Source organism: Phalangium opilio, unplaced genomic scaffold (assembly GCF_054372755.1).
Source record: "Phalangium opilio isolate 3A_F unplaced genomic scaffold, DU_Popi_V2 ptg000011l_1, whole genome shotgun sequence".
In the NCBI taxonomy this organism is placed as follows: Eukaryota; Metazoa; Arthropoda; class Arachnida; order Opiliones; family Phalangiidae; genus Phalangium; species Phalangium opilio.
In genome coordinates this window covers 8,601,905-8,619,190 of record NW_028324147.1, presented here as the reverse complement: position 1 = coordinate 8,619,190, position 17,286 = coordinate 8,601,905, and the positions used below count along the sequence as shown (strand labels likewise).

Genomic DNA, 17,286 nt, shown 5'->3' with positions numbered 1-17,286 from the left:
AGGTCCCTAAAGTCCTTATTTTCCTACAAGGTCCTTAATCTACCCTAAAATTGGTATTCGGTCCTTAAATCACCCTATTTTTATAAACCTCAGAAAAAGTATAAGGGTGACCTGAAAATGTTTTGTCTGAGATTTTACCAGAGCCCCAAATTCGCGGAGCTCGCTTCGCTCGCTCCGGTTATTTATGATTTACTAAATGTTAAATTTAAACGAATTGGCTAATTTTTATAACAATAACAAATCGTGCAAAAATTATTCGACTGAATTTAGACTGGTTTTCATATATGTTCGCCATGTACATTATTGCAAATGGTCAGAGAAATTTGTTCAAGTTAGTCAGGGAAAACCTGGAAAAGTCAGGGAATTTCATTCCAAAAATTTTGTACGAACCCTGTAAAGGCCCAAATTCTAGTTCAGTGGATTTTTTAAAAATCAGTAAACATGATACGAAAATAGTTACTTCTAATCAAAAAAACCTTCCTTATACATTAGAGCCAGTATCAAGTCTTACCTACCGCTCCCTTAGAATAAGAATATAAACAAAAGAAAGTCAGAAATAATATCCTTTTTTTTTGTCTAAAAAATAGAAAAGAGTAAAAGGTTTCTAACTGTTTGTGATATTTTCACAGAATAGATATAATTTTGTTTTACCAGTGGTCCCTTTATGGTTCCTACTTTTAGAATTTTGGTCCCTATTTTACCCTATTTTTATCGTGAAAAGTCCCTTTTTCCCCTATTTATTTTTGAGATTTTGGTGGGAGCCCTGGAATGGTTGTCTCATTTTTTATTATATCTTTATTATTATATCTATTCATAACTGTGTTTAAATGAATCTATATCTATATAAATCAAAGTCCTGACTGACTGACTGACTGACTGACTGACAGACTGACTGATAATCAACGCCCAGCCCAAACCGCTTGCCCTAGAAGGCTGAAAATTTGCAGGAACGTTACTCATAAGTAGTAGGCACGTACTAAGAAAGATTTTTCCAATCCGCCGCCATCTTAAAAAATGGCGCCCAGAAATGTAAAAAATATTCTCTATGCAATTAAGTACGCGCGTTTCAACCGATTTCACAAATATTTAGTACACTGGTTTCCTTTAACCTATAGACGGGCTGAATGGTATTTTGGGTTCGATTTGTTGCCATCTTTTTAAATGGCGGCCAAAAACTTAAAAACCCTTCTTTATGGAATAATGTCCGCGTGAAAAGTAATAAAAAATATCCCGACGGACTGACGGGCAAGGCCGAGTGCCATCGCTCCTAGGGTGCTACAAAAATATTAGTCATCAGTAAAATCTACACATTCTTTATATCATTTTAGATGGAAGTTGTTATTACACGCGAGCGACGCCGCGGGTAACGGCTAGTATATATATATATATCACATTGAATTTTGGAAGACTATATCCACTTAGTCAAACCAAGAAGTGATATCTAGTTTATTAGGGAGAAGTATAAACATAGATAATAAACACCAGGATCAGAAGGTCGGGGCAGAGCTTGCCGCGCTTTGTACAAACTGGGTAGGTTCTACTTCCGGAAACCAGCGCATGCGTACAGCGTAGAATCATGGATAAATAATGCACGTGTGGAAAAACAAATTTCCCCACGTGCATTCTTTAAAGTTTTTAGGCCTATCGGTTTTCATCTTATAGTATCATATGATCATATCTTGGCACTATGGCTTTAACTGACTATAAACTACTTACTAGAAACAAAAGAAGGATAGCCCTTAAAGGTCAGGTTAATTTATACTTTAGTATTTTCCATAATTATTGAAAAACATCCTAAGCCTCGGTTTAGATTAAGGGCCACACGGGTGCCACGGGGCGGCGCGAAAAACGAGCATTCAGACCTCGTCTGCGCATAAGCGGAAGTCAACTGCAGAAGTTTGGTGTGCGGCCCCCCCGCACAAGCGCGGCAAAGAGAGATGCACTACGGAAGGCATACCTTCCGATCCTTGTGTTTATTATCTATGGTATAAATTCGCCACATTTCCAGCTTTATTTCCAGTCCAAACGTAGGTCCGGAGTTAATCCCCGCCTCTAAATTACAACCAGCATCTCATTGGTTCTTGAAAACTCACGTCAGCGCAACGCGAATGACGGAAATTATGTATTTTCCGACTGAGGAGCAGTGTTGTTCCTTAGATTTTTGGGAACGTACTTTCCCCAATAGTAAAACGTACTACCCAATGGGAGGATTTTTGAAAACGTACTTTTCTCCCTTTGGGGGTATTAAAATTTCCTTCCCCCTCCACGAAAGGCTTTTGGCGCCATCTTGCGGCGTAATTTTCGTCCCATAGACGCTAATGTTAAAAAATTGAATTTGAAAATGTACTTTCAAACATCAAAATGTACTTTTCGTACTGAAGACTTTAAAATGTACTAAAAAAGTACAATTGTACTACCAAGAACAACACTGCTGAGGAGAGGCGAAATACCCCGGCCTCCTTTTACGTCCCCCCTTGTATTTTGAAAGGGGGACTGGGACTATGGCGCGCGAATAGTTAGGCATCTTATACCTTCTCCCTAACAAACTAGAAATCACTTCTTGGTTTAAAATTAGCTCGAGGTTCGCAACTTAGAGCAAACAGCAGGTCACGTGAGGTTCACGCAATTTTTTTAGACTTAAATGCGCCTCTAACGGAGAATCGTGGCAATTTAGAAGGTCCAAGAAAAAAAAATTTAAAATTGGTGCGCGAATGGGCCTTTTATATCTCGTTGGTATTGTTCTGAACCAAGAAGAATCAGCGGTAACACGCAGAAAATTCTGCGTATAAGAATCTGAATATCTTGAAATTCTACTGAACTTTGTCCCTTAACAGTTTTGAAAAGTTTTCAAATGAAATGCAAGGGTAACGTGCCCTTAAAATTGACTTAACTTTTTTATTTCTTCTAAAATAAAAAATGTAGACTCATTTTTAAAAGTTCAGCTGCACTGATGCAAAAAACGTTGTCCCTTTGAATCTGTCTGTTTAAGCGTAGAATCCGAATTAGAATCAGGATCATCAAATATCAACGCCAAGGAACTTTTTTTTTCGTTATTCTAACGGTTTCCATATCCCTACGTTAAAATCCCCGTCCCTTATTAAGAGTTTTCGGCAGTTCGTGTGCCCCTAACCACCGCCCGCTTTTTCTTTAAAACCATACACCGAATCTCTGAACAGGAATACATCGACATTCGAAGCTACCATCCTTAACTATATCTTAAAGGGATAATGAATTGACAAATCAATGAACTAAATCCCATCAAAATTCGAATTAAAAAACATCACTAGCCCCTGCCAGTATCTATTTTTTACCACTACAGAATGATGTTTTCCCCCGTCCCCAAATGCTCCCTCACGGGCTATGACAAAAATTGCGACGGCACTTTTGGCTAAGGGAACGTTTTGTAATTTTTTTTAGGCAAGAGGCAGATAAACAATCGAAAATTCCGCATAAGAGCTCTGCGGTCGCAGCGATAAAAAAATTCATCGCCAGAAACAAGGATGATTGGGGAGGGTGCGTAATCTGAGGGAAATCGGCACGCTAAGTGTGGAACGACTTAGATCCGGTGGGACGTTAGAAATGACGGAGGAATACTCGGAAAAATGGTGGGCTGCCTACGTCAGACGAATCAGGAAGACCGCCTGCCATTTTTCCGTGTATTTGTCCCCCATTTTCTAGCGTTCCTCCAGACCTAAGCCGTTCCACAGTTAGCAGGCCGATTTCTCTCAGATTACGCATCCTCTTCCCATCATCCTTGATGTGAACTTCGGTGGGGTTATAAGCTTCTGCTTTTTCTAATGATACCCAGGCTATGTTTTTCTGAAAACGTTAGATCATTTCGATGTAAAAAAAGGGGGGTAGGCATCCCTCAGTATCGGGACATACAAGGGGGTTGATACATGGCTGTCTCTGCGCACTCTCATGATACAAAAAGACTACAGCGCAGGCGCCAAAAACCGAGATGGAAAGCAGAGTTTTACCCCCTGTGTCTTACGCTCTTAGAGACATCGAAAATGGTCCATTCGATTTCATTCTCCCTTTTTGATACGTTCCACCGTGATTTAGCCAAAGATACGGTAGATTATTTAAGGGAAGCCTCCAATTGAAACGCGGCTATAATTCTCAAACCCACCTTTAATTTATTCCCAACGTTTTTTTAACCAAAGTTCTGTTACCAATTAAGACTAGTCTTGCTTTTTTACCCCGATCAAAACTTTTAAAAGATTGGGAAAAATTTTTAGTTGGAGGCGAAACTAAACCGAAAGGATATAGTTATGTCCCCTACTCCGCTTTCATTTGAGAAGTTAGGTAAATTCCATAGAGAGAGAGTTGGGTATATAGTCATTGGGAAGTCTCTCTCTTCTTCCACCAGTACTCCGGTCTCTCTGGTAATTGGCGCCACTAAATACCCCGAGCTTCGTTAACGATGGAATGAAACGGGATTTTTTCCAAAAGAGAAGAAAAAAAATCATTTCATTCCCTTTGATTTTTTCTGACATTTTTTTCTTCTTAAACCAAGTTGGGTATAGTTTCTTCAGGGAGTGTGGTCTCTTAAAGGGACACTGTAATGTTTTAGAATAAATTTGTTAATTGATTAAAGGGAGGGTAAAGAGAAAAATTTATTTTATCGATTCTTATTCTACCAAGAATACATAGCACATACAGCTTATACGAATCATTGTGATTTCATATCTCAAATTGTGAATTTCTACGCGGGCTTTGTGGGATGGGCTTGAGTACTCCGTCACACCTCTTAATTTTTTAACTGCGATCTTTTGATTGCTAGCAACATAAGTTTATAAGACATGTTCCATAAGTATGACACTACCTATGCTTCGTATTGCTAGAGACTTACTGAGAGCGAAGAGAATATACCAAGAGGAGCAGAAACTTTGTAAATTGGGACCGGCTCTGAATTTGGAGAAACTAGTTCCGGTTGTTCACGTGACCGTGTTGTCTGCTTAAAAATTACTTTTTGTACGTCAACGGTCAACCCAGAGATCAACCCTTTTCCACCACCAAAATTAAGCAGACGACATAATTTAACCCAAGACGTCGCTGCTTAGCCAATCAACAAAAACCGGATCTATTACTCCAAAACGGTACCGTGGCCGGGATTTTCAAAAGCCTCGTGGAAGGCTAAACTTTCTGCTCCTCTTGGTATATTCTCTTCGCTGAGAGCTAGTTCGAGAACGACAAGCTAGAATTGACTACACTCGGTTAAATTGCAGTCCATCTTCTCCTATTTAGTCTTTACTAAACCTTTGACAGCGCCTCACCAGGCCTCGCTCGCTTTACGAGAATCCTCGCGAGAATCTATGACCTACGTCACTTCATGACAAGCTCCAGTTTGTAACCAGTGACAAACTTATGGAACATATCTTATGAACTTCTGTTGGCGATTACATTGCCAGTTTTGCAGTTAGAAATGTATTCAAAATTAAAACTAGGCAATTTTCAATTTCCATATTTTTCAAAAAATTTCCAAACACTTGCTCCCCTTTGTGATTATATCTGAGCTGATTTACTAAATTATTTCATTATAGCATAACTATTTAAAGATTGAGTTAGAGATAGTAGATACAGTTTCCTAAAGTGGAATTGGTTATTTACTTTTCAAAGTTGTCCAAGTACTAATAATTATGACCTCTTGGTCTATTTGAATGACAGGGCAATGTATTGAGGCTGAAATGTTTCGAACCATTGCCCCTCTGGAGGAAGCATACCCACTCTCCCTAGGATGTTTGGGGGTCCTAGAAGAAGGAAGGGGGAGAAGGATGGGGCTCATTGAGGCCAGGGGACATCCATCCTACTGTCGGAATACCACGCACGCAACCCGACGTACCCTCTTAATTTTGTCATCCTAAAAAGAGTTCTACAATTCTCCTATAGATACAGTTGTTCTCCATAGCACTTCGCCTGTGGAATATCGGTGTCAGTGGTCGCGTGTCCGTTTCCTTTACTTGGGGTCAAAGGTCAGGCTTTCCCACCTCCTCCCTTTTCTCCTATTTCTGATCGGATGTAAGGAAAGTTTCAGGGAAAATACTTTCCTTTTTTTTACAGTCGAAACGTTTTTGTTACTGAATGTTTCCTCTCCATCTAAAGGCCCATTCAGATTAGAGTAAAATCTTACGTTCATTTCCTTGTTCACACGTGAGAGCAGCCGAGTTAAAACGAGTCCCGTATATGGTGATTTTTTTTTTGAACCAAGACTTGCGCATATTAAAATAGCCAAATCCAAAATGGCCAAAACCGCACCAAGAATCCTAAAACGTTTCATATATCGACTGCTAAAGCCAGGGTTCATACAAACCAGGAAAACAGGGAAAACCTGGAAAAATCAGGGAAATAAATAGTTGACAAAAACCTAAGGGAAAACTCAGGGAAATTTCGAATTTTTAATAAAACTCTGGGAAATCAGCGAAATTTGCGTCAAACAGGGGCCGAGTAATTAAGCAAAAGGTTCATAAACATATCCTCCATAGGATTAACAATACAATAAATTTTGGAGGCTCATAACTCTGGTTATATTAGAGATACGGGGATGTCCTTTGATTATGTAATAGTCCTATTTGCCCCCCCCCCTCCTTCATTAACATTTTTACCATAGGATACTCTATATACGGGAAAAACCTGGAAAACTCAGGGAAGTATATGGAGAAAAGCCTGGAAATCTCAGGGAAATTTGATTTCCAAAAGTTGTATGAACCCTGTAAAGCGTAGCTGACTCACAGACCTTCCAGCTTATAAATTATACTTTTAATGCTCAATGTCGCACTCTAGTGGATGGCGTATTCCATTTACCTGCTCTGAGATCACTCGCGATTTTGCTGTATTACGTCAGATAGTTTCAGAATATTTTCCGATGCAGATAGATCAATCTTATAATTAGTTGAAGAATCGATAAAATAAACTTGATTTTCCTCTTTAGCCTCCCTTTAAAGGGACTGCGAAGAGGCTATCGGCGGGCGGGTAAAAATGTTTTGAAATACGTCAGAGGCACCACGTGACAACAAGATACAAAGACTCCACATAATGTGGGACTCGACACCTAATCCTTGTTTTTCTTGGGATTACAGCGCCAATTCAGTGAAGTGCTTGTTTTCGAAATAAAACGAACTAAGCTTCTTTGAACCACGCCTCTTCTCGGTCACGTGACTCTGACGTATTTCAAATAATTTTAACCCACCCGCCGATGCCTTCTTTACAGTCCCTTGAAGATAAGGACAATGCTGAATGGTGTCCCCTTTACAGCTGACACTCTCTAGCGTAACGCGTTTTAGGCATTGACTGATTAAACAGATCCAACTATCTCACTCACTATATAGTCAGGAAAGTTGAACTATACCAGGAGTTTATTATATGGGAGTTACTAAGAGCTTGCTTGCTTTATACTGTGACCGGCGTTGGCAATGAAAATTGCGCAAAAGCTCCCTGTTTTAGTACACATGGGGTTTAAAATTGTTTCCCCTTATTTTCAAAGTCGCGAGGCGATGAGATTAGAGAGGGACAACATTATTTAAAGGGCATTGGTGTCACTATAACCAGGGATAGATAGACTTTTTTAAGACGGAATGGGTAACAGGGTTATGTCGGGTCCGCGTCCTAGTCCACGATCCCCTTACCCGTGACGGAGGGGTATGAAAGAAGAGGCGGGTCTTATTTTTGTTATGGCGTTGTATGTATATCCGGGTCAAATAAACGTCGTCTGCCCCTTCGTCTGCCAAGTTGGAATGCGCTCGGATTGTAATTTTTGAAATAACATTGTTTAAAAATGGAAGTTACACAAGACATAGGGCTTGCAACTGAAAAAAAAAACTAGGAAGACCCAAGAAAATTAAAAGTGAGTTAGAATTGAGTAAAAGTCTTCATAGATATTACAGCACGAACAGGTTTTAACCAAACACTAAGCTCAAAAAACTCCTGACCATTCACTAAGCCTTGGTTAACTTCATCAAATTCGTTTACAAAATCATGAGGATAGTAGAAATGATTGGCTTAAGAAAGAATTAGCGAACACTTTTCACCCTTACAGATGTACTCCAAATCCAAAACACCGGCACCAAATTCACTAACTACCTTCTTAATTGCTATTAAAAACAATTCCCGAATAATTACCGGACCCTCGCATTTAGACGGCTCCATTTTGAACCCCTGCGAAGACGCTTATCTGTACAACCATAGCCCACTCGATCCGCGCTCCAAAGCTATAGCGCGAGCAGCTTGCGTCGTGACGCGCGTGATCGAGTGGGCTATGGTACAACGCAAGAGGGGTCGTAGTCATAGCGACAGAGCTAAACAGGAATTACGTATTTTTGGCCCTCCTTGTCAGCAACGTCACCAATACGTAGTTTTTGTGAGCCAATAAGATAATTTAATTTTTTGGTTACGTGTTGAAGGAAGGGACTATATACTCGTCTATGAGTCGGACTGAAGTAAAGGCCAAACATTGTTTATTCCGTCTTAAAAAAGTCTATCTATCCCTGCTATAACTATATATCCCATCAAAATTCGAATTTAAAAAACATTCTCTAGCCACTTCCTGTATTTATTTTTATATTTTTAATGGGAAGTTGAAGTAAATAGGCATTGCCGCCTCTATTGTATACAATAGAGGCGGCAATGAAATAGGCAACAAGGTTTCGACTCCGAATCCCAAAAATCAGGAAACTGTTTCGTAATTTACAACGTTAAATTACCATGGCAAATTACGGTATTTTATCAGTAATTTACACCGGTATTTGGGAAATTACCGGTAAGTTACAGACGGTAATATCTCTATTATAGCCGACAGAAACGTAAAATGTGTGATGAATGTCAGTGTGTCACTGCTTTTTAAAATAAAAAAACTTAAAAAAGGATAACCGATCTGATTTACACTAGCAGTACAGGGTATAGCCAAGGCCGGAAATAAACACTGGACATTGTCGAATAAAATTTTAAAATATCCTATAAATTTTTTTAAAACTTGAGGGGGTCACTGAACGGTTGGCTGTCCAGTAAATTTTTCCGAAGTTTTCATAGCTTGACTATGAAGACGCGACGCAATTTTTGCTCACTCCAGTGGACAATGTGACATTTAATGGGACAGTTAAATTTCCAGTCAAAGGGGGTATCACTGGACACATGTCCTATAAGAAAATTTTCTTACTTCCGGCCCTGGTTATAGCAACATTTTACTGAAAGAAATGTTATCCTGATCTGTTCCACCCTGTACATACGTAAAGTCCGGGTGCCTCGTGCAATAAGTCTCGGTGCGCCGTTTTGGGCTCAAATTTCTATAATTAAGGTGGCCTCCTAATTGCGGGTTTTATTTGCTGGGTTATGGTTGTTTTTAAAGCTTTTTGGCTAATAATTAAGATAATTAAGCGTCGATTCCGTCCAGACTTAATTATAGAAAAGGCTTTACACGCTTTTTCCTTCAGCTGCTTGCTATTCTCCGACAAACGGGAAGAAGTCTTCATTTGCGAGTTTTCTTTTAAAACTCGAAATTTTCGAATAGATATTTCTTCCACCAAGGATCTGCTGGTTAGTTTTTAAATAAAATGTTGTTAAAAGAGGGGCTGATCACTTGATTGTTTATACTGCGTTTTAATCTGATCAGTTATGTCTAAGCTAATCGAAATTAAACATTGCATTGTGGCATGTAAACGCGAACGGTTAAATGAGTTATTCGGTGGATGGGTTCGAAATAATAAACTTTGTTTTAGAAATAAGTAACAAATATGCAACCGTGTAAACCTATTTAATGGTTAAAATGTACTGAGGTTAACCCGTCACAATTTGGTCACATTTCAGAGAAAACTTGAAAGTAAGGGAATTTTGTTTAAAGTTGCTCAATTATCTGCTGTTCAACTATCCATTTGGGTGACATTTTAAACACCGTTTTAGTTAGATCACGTTTTACGTTAAATATTAATAAAATACGATTTAAACGAACGAAATTGTGTAGTAGTTTGCCTCTCTATATTAAAACTGATTTTACTTCCTCGTAGATGGCGTTAACATCTCGAATATTTAACAAACTTGCAATTTTCTCCGGCCTCACGACAATTAGCATAAATTTGGGTATTTCTCGATTAGTACGCGTAAAACGTATACTTGTTTTTCAACTTTTGAATGATTATTCTAATTATTTTTGCCAAACGGTTCGCGTGCATATTCCAGGTGTTCTTTAATTTTTTTTAAAAATATATAAATTATTATAATAATTTTAAACATTTAAAAAAGTAAAAAGATCCTCTTTTAAAACGCGTTTCTAAATTTGAGAGAATGCAAACTAGTTTCAACGAATGCCAATTATTATAAAGATTTTCAAGAGGAGATGTTCGGCCGGAAATCAACCCCCCCCCCCACTCCTTTGATTAATCCTGTTTTATTTTAATCATTTAAGTTTAATCCACCCTCCTTTTAATATTCAACGGATAGTTTTTATTTCAGTCCCATCGGATAATCAATTTAAATTTGTGTTTTGCCAAAAGGATCTTTCGCGAACTCAAGTTCGTTGGTTAACGAGATATTAAGGGGGGGAGGGGCGTTTCCGAGGGAGGGGGGGCAAAGGGGATTACCCCCAGTAACGAGCCGTCCCTAAGCATTTTTGAAGCCCAAATTAATATAAACGACAGTGCAAGGTACTAGATTTTAAATAATTATCTTATTTTGAAAACGGAAACCCATTTTGGATTATTTGGGAAGAAGTGTTTGTAAATATTGGTTTTCTTATGGTCAAATATAGCCTAGCTGTTTCGGACTAGGGATAGTTGACGCGTTTCCCGTGCTATATATCACGGTGAAATTACTAGTGAACTCTTGAAGGGAGTAGGGACAAAAGTTCATAGATTACAGCAAAAAGTATACTTCATTATAGGTTGTTCGCGGCGTGTAATATGAGAAACCCCTCAGAATAATGTCGCCCCTCCCCCTCTTCACGACTGTAGTAAAGTGAAAATGCCTGAATAGGATCCAAAATTAACAGAAATTAACCTTTGAATAGCCACCATAGAGTAATGTAAATTTTCTGTAAAACTTTGACCTTGAGAAACCTCTTCTCTGATTGGTTGATTCGTGTAGGGGTTGAGAAGAGAGTCGTTTACTTCTCATTGTAAATGGCGGCTACAGCCAAAGGCTGTGAACGAAGTACACTTTATGTATGAACTTTTGGTATGGACGGTTAACATGTTGATTTTATTGGTTTCATGATGTTAAACTGGACTTTAAAACGTTAATTGAAGAATCAAGTTATATTTGCGTTGATTTTTAATCGATTTTCAACGCTGGCGAAATAAGACATACAAAGAAATGAATTACGTAATGCTCCAGCTCATCAAACTTCAGATGGGCATAGCACCGTGCTAAGGTGAATTCTATAACTGTTTGGTACTAAATCCTCAGCAATCAACCTGCACAAACCTTGATTGTCTTGAAGTGGAACAAAAATTAATACACAAGCGCATGCGCCTTGACAAATATTTAAGCGCTAATAGAGTAATGATGAGGGAACTATTTATCGCGTATGTGATTCGGTTTACAGAATTTTATGATGTTTTTATTTATTACTTCTGTGCCAATTTCCTCTCTTAATTGGAAAGTAATTAATATTTGATTTGTTTTCCTTTTTTTTCAGGAACTGGTCTATTAAGTTCGTGAATGACCCACATGACATGATTTGGACGAGACTGCCGTTCTTCTTTATTTACAAATCGACTGACATTGGGGACATTTATGAAAAAGATTTAAAAAAGGCAATTATTGTTATGATTTGTTTTAATTTAATGATTTATTTAAAATTGTGTATAATAATTGGTTTTCCTTATAAAAAAAAGAAGCCTTTACATCAGCTAATTTTAATATTTATCTCTATCAAATGAGGTGATATTTTTCCTAAATAAATAAAGTTTACAAAATTAAAATGTCCGTTAAGTCGGTTACGACCCGAGCAGAGAATTTTTTTTTTTTTTTGTTTTTTGAAAGGATGTCGTTTTGTAAGAGAAATTTGAACTCTTCCCCGAGTATGACTGGCTAAATTGAAAGATGTTTTATAGAATTAAATAATTATTCCAAATCCCGCTGATTTACAGAAAACGAGTTGTATATTTTTGTGTGGAATGCAGATTATTAAATGGAATATACCAACCTTTTATGGTTTTTTGTGTGCAAGGGGTTTAGCTATTAGAAGCCAATTACTTCGTTCGAATTGTTTTTCATTTATCTACTTTAAGGTCCCTTCAGACTAGATTAAAATCTTACATTCCCTTCGGTCGTGTCGGTACGTTCATTTCCCTGTTCAGACGTGAGAGATCTGATGACGACTTAAACTAGTCGCATATATGGTGGTTTTTGAACCAAGACTTTTGAATTCAAAAATAGCCGAATCCAAAATGACAAATACGCCCTAGAGGGCGCGTAGAATCTTAAATCTTTCTTATATCGTCTGCTAAAGTGTGGCTTACTCGATCATGCGTCAGTAAGGCGTGATCGAGTGAGCTATGGCTAAAGAAAAGGCACTAACGTAACGAGCTGGTGCCACTAGTCACTTCCGGTTGAAATTGAAAATTTTCAAGCTAAACCCCCGAAACCTTTACGTAGTCTTTGACACGTGTGAACAGTCTAATTACGCGACCAAAGCGACTTCACCGGGCCTAACTACTTAAAAGGTCAGTGTGGAATTTCCATCTAAACTAAGAGTTGTTTTAGAAGTTCCAGATTGCCTGTTCAGTTGGGGCAAGAAGTTATATCAGTATCTCAGAGAGAAGGTATAAGATGCCTTTGTATTCGCGCGCCATAGTCCCAGTCCCCCTTTCAAAATACAAGGGGGGACGTAAAAGGAGGCGCCGGGCTATATCGCCTCTCCTCATGCAGTCGGAAAATATGACTGTAATTTTCGTCACTCGCGTCGTCGCGCTGACGTGAGTTTTCAAGAACCAATGAGATGCTGGTTGTAATTTAGAGACGGGGATTGACTCCGGACCTACGTTTCGACTGGAGATAAAGCTGGAAATCTGGCGAATTTATACCTTCTCTCTGAGATACTAGATATAACTTCTTGGTTGGGGCAGCTAGGAAAAACTACTATATAATAGACCCTATTGACTTCCAATAGCTAACCACCTTCTATATCATTTTCTATGGTGAGTATCCATATCCATGTAATCCGCCTTCACGTTCACTATTTTGTTACGTGTACCGTACTGTGCGGTTAATCGTTCTTCGTTTTCTCCAACATGGTGAGTCTCGGGGTTTGACGACTGAACTTTGATAGGTATGTGGGTTCAAAGAAGTTAGGTATGGCGTCAAACAATAAGGACTTTGGTAGATAGGTAAGGTTGAAGCCCTACAGATGGCACCAAAAGCCACCAAAAGAGGGAATGGAAATTTCTTACCCCCGAGGGGGCAAGGGATAAAAAATACATTTCCATTCAGTGATGCCAGATTGAGGGAAATTTCCCATATCTAGGGCAATAAATTTTGACTCCTAAAAACGGTGAAAAGAGAAATTCCACCAAAAATTTTGCTAAATCTAGGGAAATTCCATGATAAGAAATATTTTATTGAAAACCAACAACTCAACATAAAAATTAAACAACTTCATCAAATTGTTTCATTAATAGCGTTGGATTCACAATAGATGGCAGCCCTGCTACTGTTTTTAGTAATCTCCAAACATTATTGAAAGTCGTCTGCTAAATAACTGACCCATTGTGGTCGTTACGAAAATACATCGCTAAAAACAGTTGTCATGCTATGATGCTATAATTCTATCATTTTCTATGCGCGGAATCTGGCAGCCCTGAACTAGCGAAATTTTGGTCCAAAAAGGGAAATTCAATTTTTCCCACCTCGCATCACATTCCATTCGGTCAGTGCATTTTAGTTTTGGGCTAAGTACGTTACTACGTTCCCAAAGCTGTCGGTGATTATTGCAGTCGCGAAATTCCCGAATGAGTCGATTCTTGAACCGATTACCGATCGAGTTTTTAACAATATGAAATCAGCTCCGTGATGAAATCAGCAATTATTTCTCGGTTTTCATTTCTAAATCAACACGATGTAACTTCAGTTCGAGGAAACAGTCGCTATGAAATGAATTTGCAGACGGGTGTCGGCTTTGTCTGCGTGCAAAGGCTTAGGATTACACTTCGATAATTCATAGGTAAGTCATGTTTTAGGCTTTTATAGAAAACTTCGTTAGAACTTGAAGTACTTCCTCCACGATTCCAATTCCTTGAAAGACTTGCATTAAGCAAGGTTAGCTAATACCGGTACAATCAGTACCTGCACAATTAATTGCTTGGTTACCGCTAATACATGGAACTCTGAGTCTCTAATGGGGTGTTCAGCGCAATATTTGGGTGCACGGTGCCGAACCTGCTACAATCGAATAACGAGTATTCGAACGGTTAAATTCGAAACAAACGAGAATTCTATGGTACAATTGCATTATATCTATTTACATAAAATAACGGTCTTACCTGACTAATTAGACCATGGGGAGTTGTTAAAAAATATTCGTCCGCCGGAACTGGGCCAAAACTTCGTTTGAAAATTTGTAGGTTAGGTTAGGTTCTAGCTGCGGTTAGATCCAACTAGTTGCCACCTTTTCCAAGACTGATTGCGGAATACGGTATACAGCGTTTTCACAAGAAAAATACAAAATCCACAACCCAAAAATTATTCCCCCTCCCCACCCAAAAAAAGAAGGGAGGAATTTAAATTAGTTAAAATCTCAATTTGGCTGATATTTGGTAAGGGTTCAGTTTACGAAAAACATTTTTGGCGCATTCGAACGATTCATCTTGCACTCCTTCCGGTTGGACCAAGTTGAATCGTTGCAAAACGGAAGTAATGAAGAGGAAGACTTCCATGCGAGCCAAGGCCTCGCCAGGACACACTCTTTTACCTACAGTAAACGCGTTTAAACGTAAGCCTTGTCCGAGGAAGTAAATTTAAATTAATTGTGACGTACCGACGGAGAATGGCATCAAGTTATCAACTTTCCTGAGTGTACCATTGCGTTCCACGAAACGTCCTGGATTGAAGAGTTCCGGATTGATAAAGTGTCTCGGGTCGTTGTTGATGGCCCATAAATTAGTCATGATGACGCTTCGTTTCGGAATAGTGTAACCCGCCAGTGTGGCCTCCTCTGGTGTCCGAGTTAAAACGGAATGAGACTTAAAATTCGCCGGAGCCAAGGACAAGTACCTACCAGGATTGCTGTGAACGGGAACAAAAGCCACGATGGTGGCGAAACGATGTATTTCGGCGATAACCGCTTCGGTGTAAGGCATCTTGGCCTTGTCCATGATGGATGGCTGACGTTCTTTGCCGACAACGCTGTCAATTTCTTCTTGGACCTTCTTCTGGACGTCCTGATGAACCATCAGCAGCTTGAAACCCCAGTACAACGTGGAACTAATGGTTTCGGTTCCGACGAAGAACAAGTTCAAAGAAATGGCCGTCAACCGATCGACTGTGAATTAAGAGACGTATTTGTATACTGAGGCTCCATTGAGCACCACTTTTGATGGAGCTTACGCGTGAATGTGTGGTCTTGATTGCCTTCGCTTTCCAGACGATTCTTTTCGGCTAAGAAGGCGTCCATATAGTCCCTGAGGTTGTTGGGGTCGAAAGTTTTTACGTGTTCTTCAATCTGCTTGCGAGCGACTGCGTGCAATCGTTGCTTGATCTCGGCAACTTTCGTGTACGAAGGCAACATTTCAATCGGTAGAATTCTGCAATTACGCCGATTGAGCGCTACGTCCTAATTAACCTTCCAGGCTGCGTGTGCCTTTGCTATATTCACTTACTTGGACAATGGTGCCGCCAAGAAAACGGCCGCGCCTCTGAAGACGCCAAAGGTTGACTTGATAGTCTCTCTGGTCTCGAGAAACTCCGGATCATCCCTGGCGTAATGTTTGTCGAAAAGCAAACTGCAAATGACGTTGGTGGCGCAATTGGAGACGTCGTCGACGATGTCAATCGGCTCTCCTTTGCTATTCTCTAAAGTTTGCACCAAATCTCCGACAATTTCCAAGACGCGACGTTCTAAGCTCAACTTTCCAAATCCAAAGTCCCTCAAGGTGTGCAAGGCGAATCGACGGTGCTCTTTCCACGTTGGCCCTTCGCCTTGAGCGATACCTAAGTATAAGAACCCCGAGGAAGGTTAGGTACGAGGATCGACCCCGCAACCCTAAAAACCCTCTGACCTTTGCCATCGGCGATCCATTGAAAAAAGCTAAAATCTTGGGGCTTTCCACCGAAGGCGTCACCCTTTTCGACGAAGGCTTCCCTGGTGACCTCGTAATCATTCAAATGAACGATCGGGTCCCCCATAATCCTGATCATGATGACGTTACCGTACTTTTCTGACAATTTGGACAGTTTAAGATGAGGAGTCGAGGTCATAAACGGGGCGTAACCTATGACGGGCAAACCCCATGGTCCCGGAGGACAATTCCTATTCTTGACCAAGGAGGAGACGGCCAAAAACGCCACCAATGCGATCAAAGTAGCCAATAGAATGGTGGTGGGATCGGTCAAGGCATCTTGAATCGAGTTCAAGTAGGCAGACATGCTAGCTTATATAATAATAACAACTTGGCCAGTCTGCCTTGTCAACGACTTTTTATAGCGCCGAGATTAGATTGGTTTCGAAAGAAGGAATTGTCAAACGTTATCGCCACTCGGGAGTCGCTTCCCAAATAGGAGTTAAGGTGCGTTTTCAAAGGCGCGTGTTGAGGGTATTTTTTAGCGAGAAGCGGACCGAGCGATTTTTTTTTCTCGCCAAGAAATTTTCTTTTTCTCGCTATCGCTTGCGTTAGCGATACTTTTTTTGTCAACCGTTTTCATGTGCGCGATAAACGTGCATAGAGAGAGCGTTAAGCCTAATTTTTCAGTAAATGTTTTGCATTAGTTTTCTAAATAATAAACATTTTAGCCGAAGAAAAACACAACAAAAAAACGTACTATTCATCTCCATTTTCGTCACTACTTGCATCCATTTATTCTCTCTAAATCTGTTTGGCGATAAGCTCCATATAATGTCTCTTTTTCTAACTAAATCTATAAATTTTTCTTTATTTTCATCTAAAACTCTTTTATTTTCAGCTCGAATTAGGCCTAGTTATATATTTTCGTTTATTAAGAATTTTTTTTACCCATTTTTATATATATTTTCGTTTATTAAGAATTTTTTTTACCCATTTTTATATATATTTTCGTTTATTAAGAATTTTTTTTACCCATTTTTATATTCACTTTTAAAACTCGGAATAATTAGGCTTAAAACGT

The 17,286-nt window shown here is 39.3% G+C and overlaps 2 protein-coding genes across 3 annotated transcripts in view; one reads left to right on the top strand and one right to left on the bottom strand.

The window, feature by feature from the left end:
* LOC149710215 (ubiquitin carboxyl-terminal hydrolase 48-like) overlaps positions 1-12,132 on the top strand; it is an 80,198-nt gene extending 68,066 nt beyond the window's left edge. For both annotated transcript variants that reach the window (XM_089860420.1, XM_089860417.1), the window contains exon 18: positions 11,624-12,132. In XM_089860420.1, coding sequence (XP_089716546.1) covers positions 11,624-11,646 — 23 coding nt within the window. In that variant the 3' untranslated portion in view covers positions 11,647-12,132. The remainder of the gene's footprint in view (positions 1-11,623) is intronic.
* A 2,531-nt stretch (positions 12,133-14,663) lies between these two features.
* LOC149710214 (cytochrome P450 2A13-like) lies at positions 14,664-16,586 on the bottom strand. The gene is made up of 6 exons (XM_089860399.1): positions 16,203-16,586; positions 15,804-16,134; positions 15,532-15,728; positions 15,203-15,466; positions 14,963-15,139; positions 14,664-14,896 (listed from the first exon to the last, which is right to left on the bottom strand). Exons 1-6 carry the CDS (start codon positions 16,567-16,569, stop codon positions 14,715-14,717), a joined length of 1,518 nt encoding a protein of 505 aa, XP_089716525.1. The 5' UTR covers positions 16,570-16,586; the 3' UTR covers positions 14,664-14,714.
* Positions 16,587-17,286: the final 700 nt, after the last annotated feature.

Coding starts and splice junctions, on each gene's coding strand:
- LOC149710214 (XM_089860399.1), bottom strand. CDS start 16,569: ATGTCTGCCTACTTGAACTCGATTCAAGATGCCTTGACCGATCCCACC. Junction 15,729..15,803: donor TTGGCGGCACCATTGTCCAA/GTAAGTGAATAT, acceptor GCGTAATTGCAG/AATTCTACCGATTGAAATGT. Junction 15,140..15,202: donor TCCCGTTCACAGCAATCCTG/GTAGGTACTTGT, acceptor CTCGGACACCAG/AGGAGGCCACACTGGCGGGT.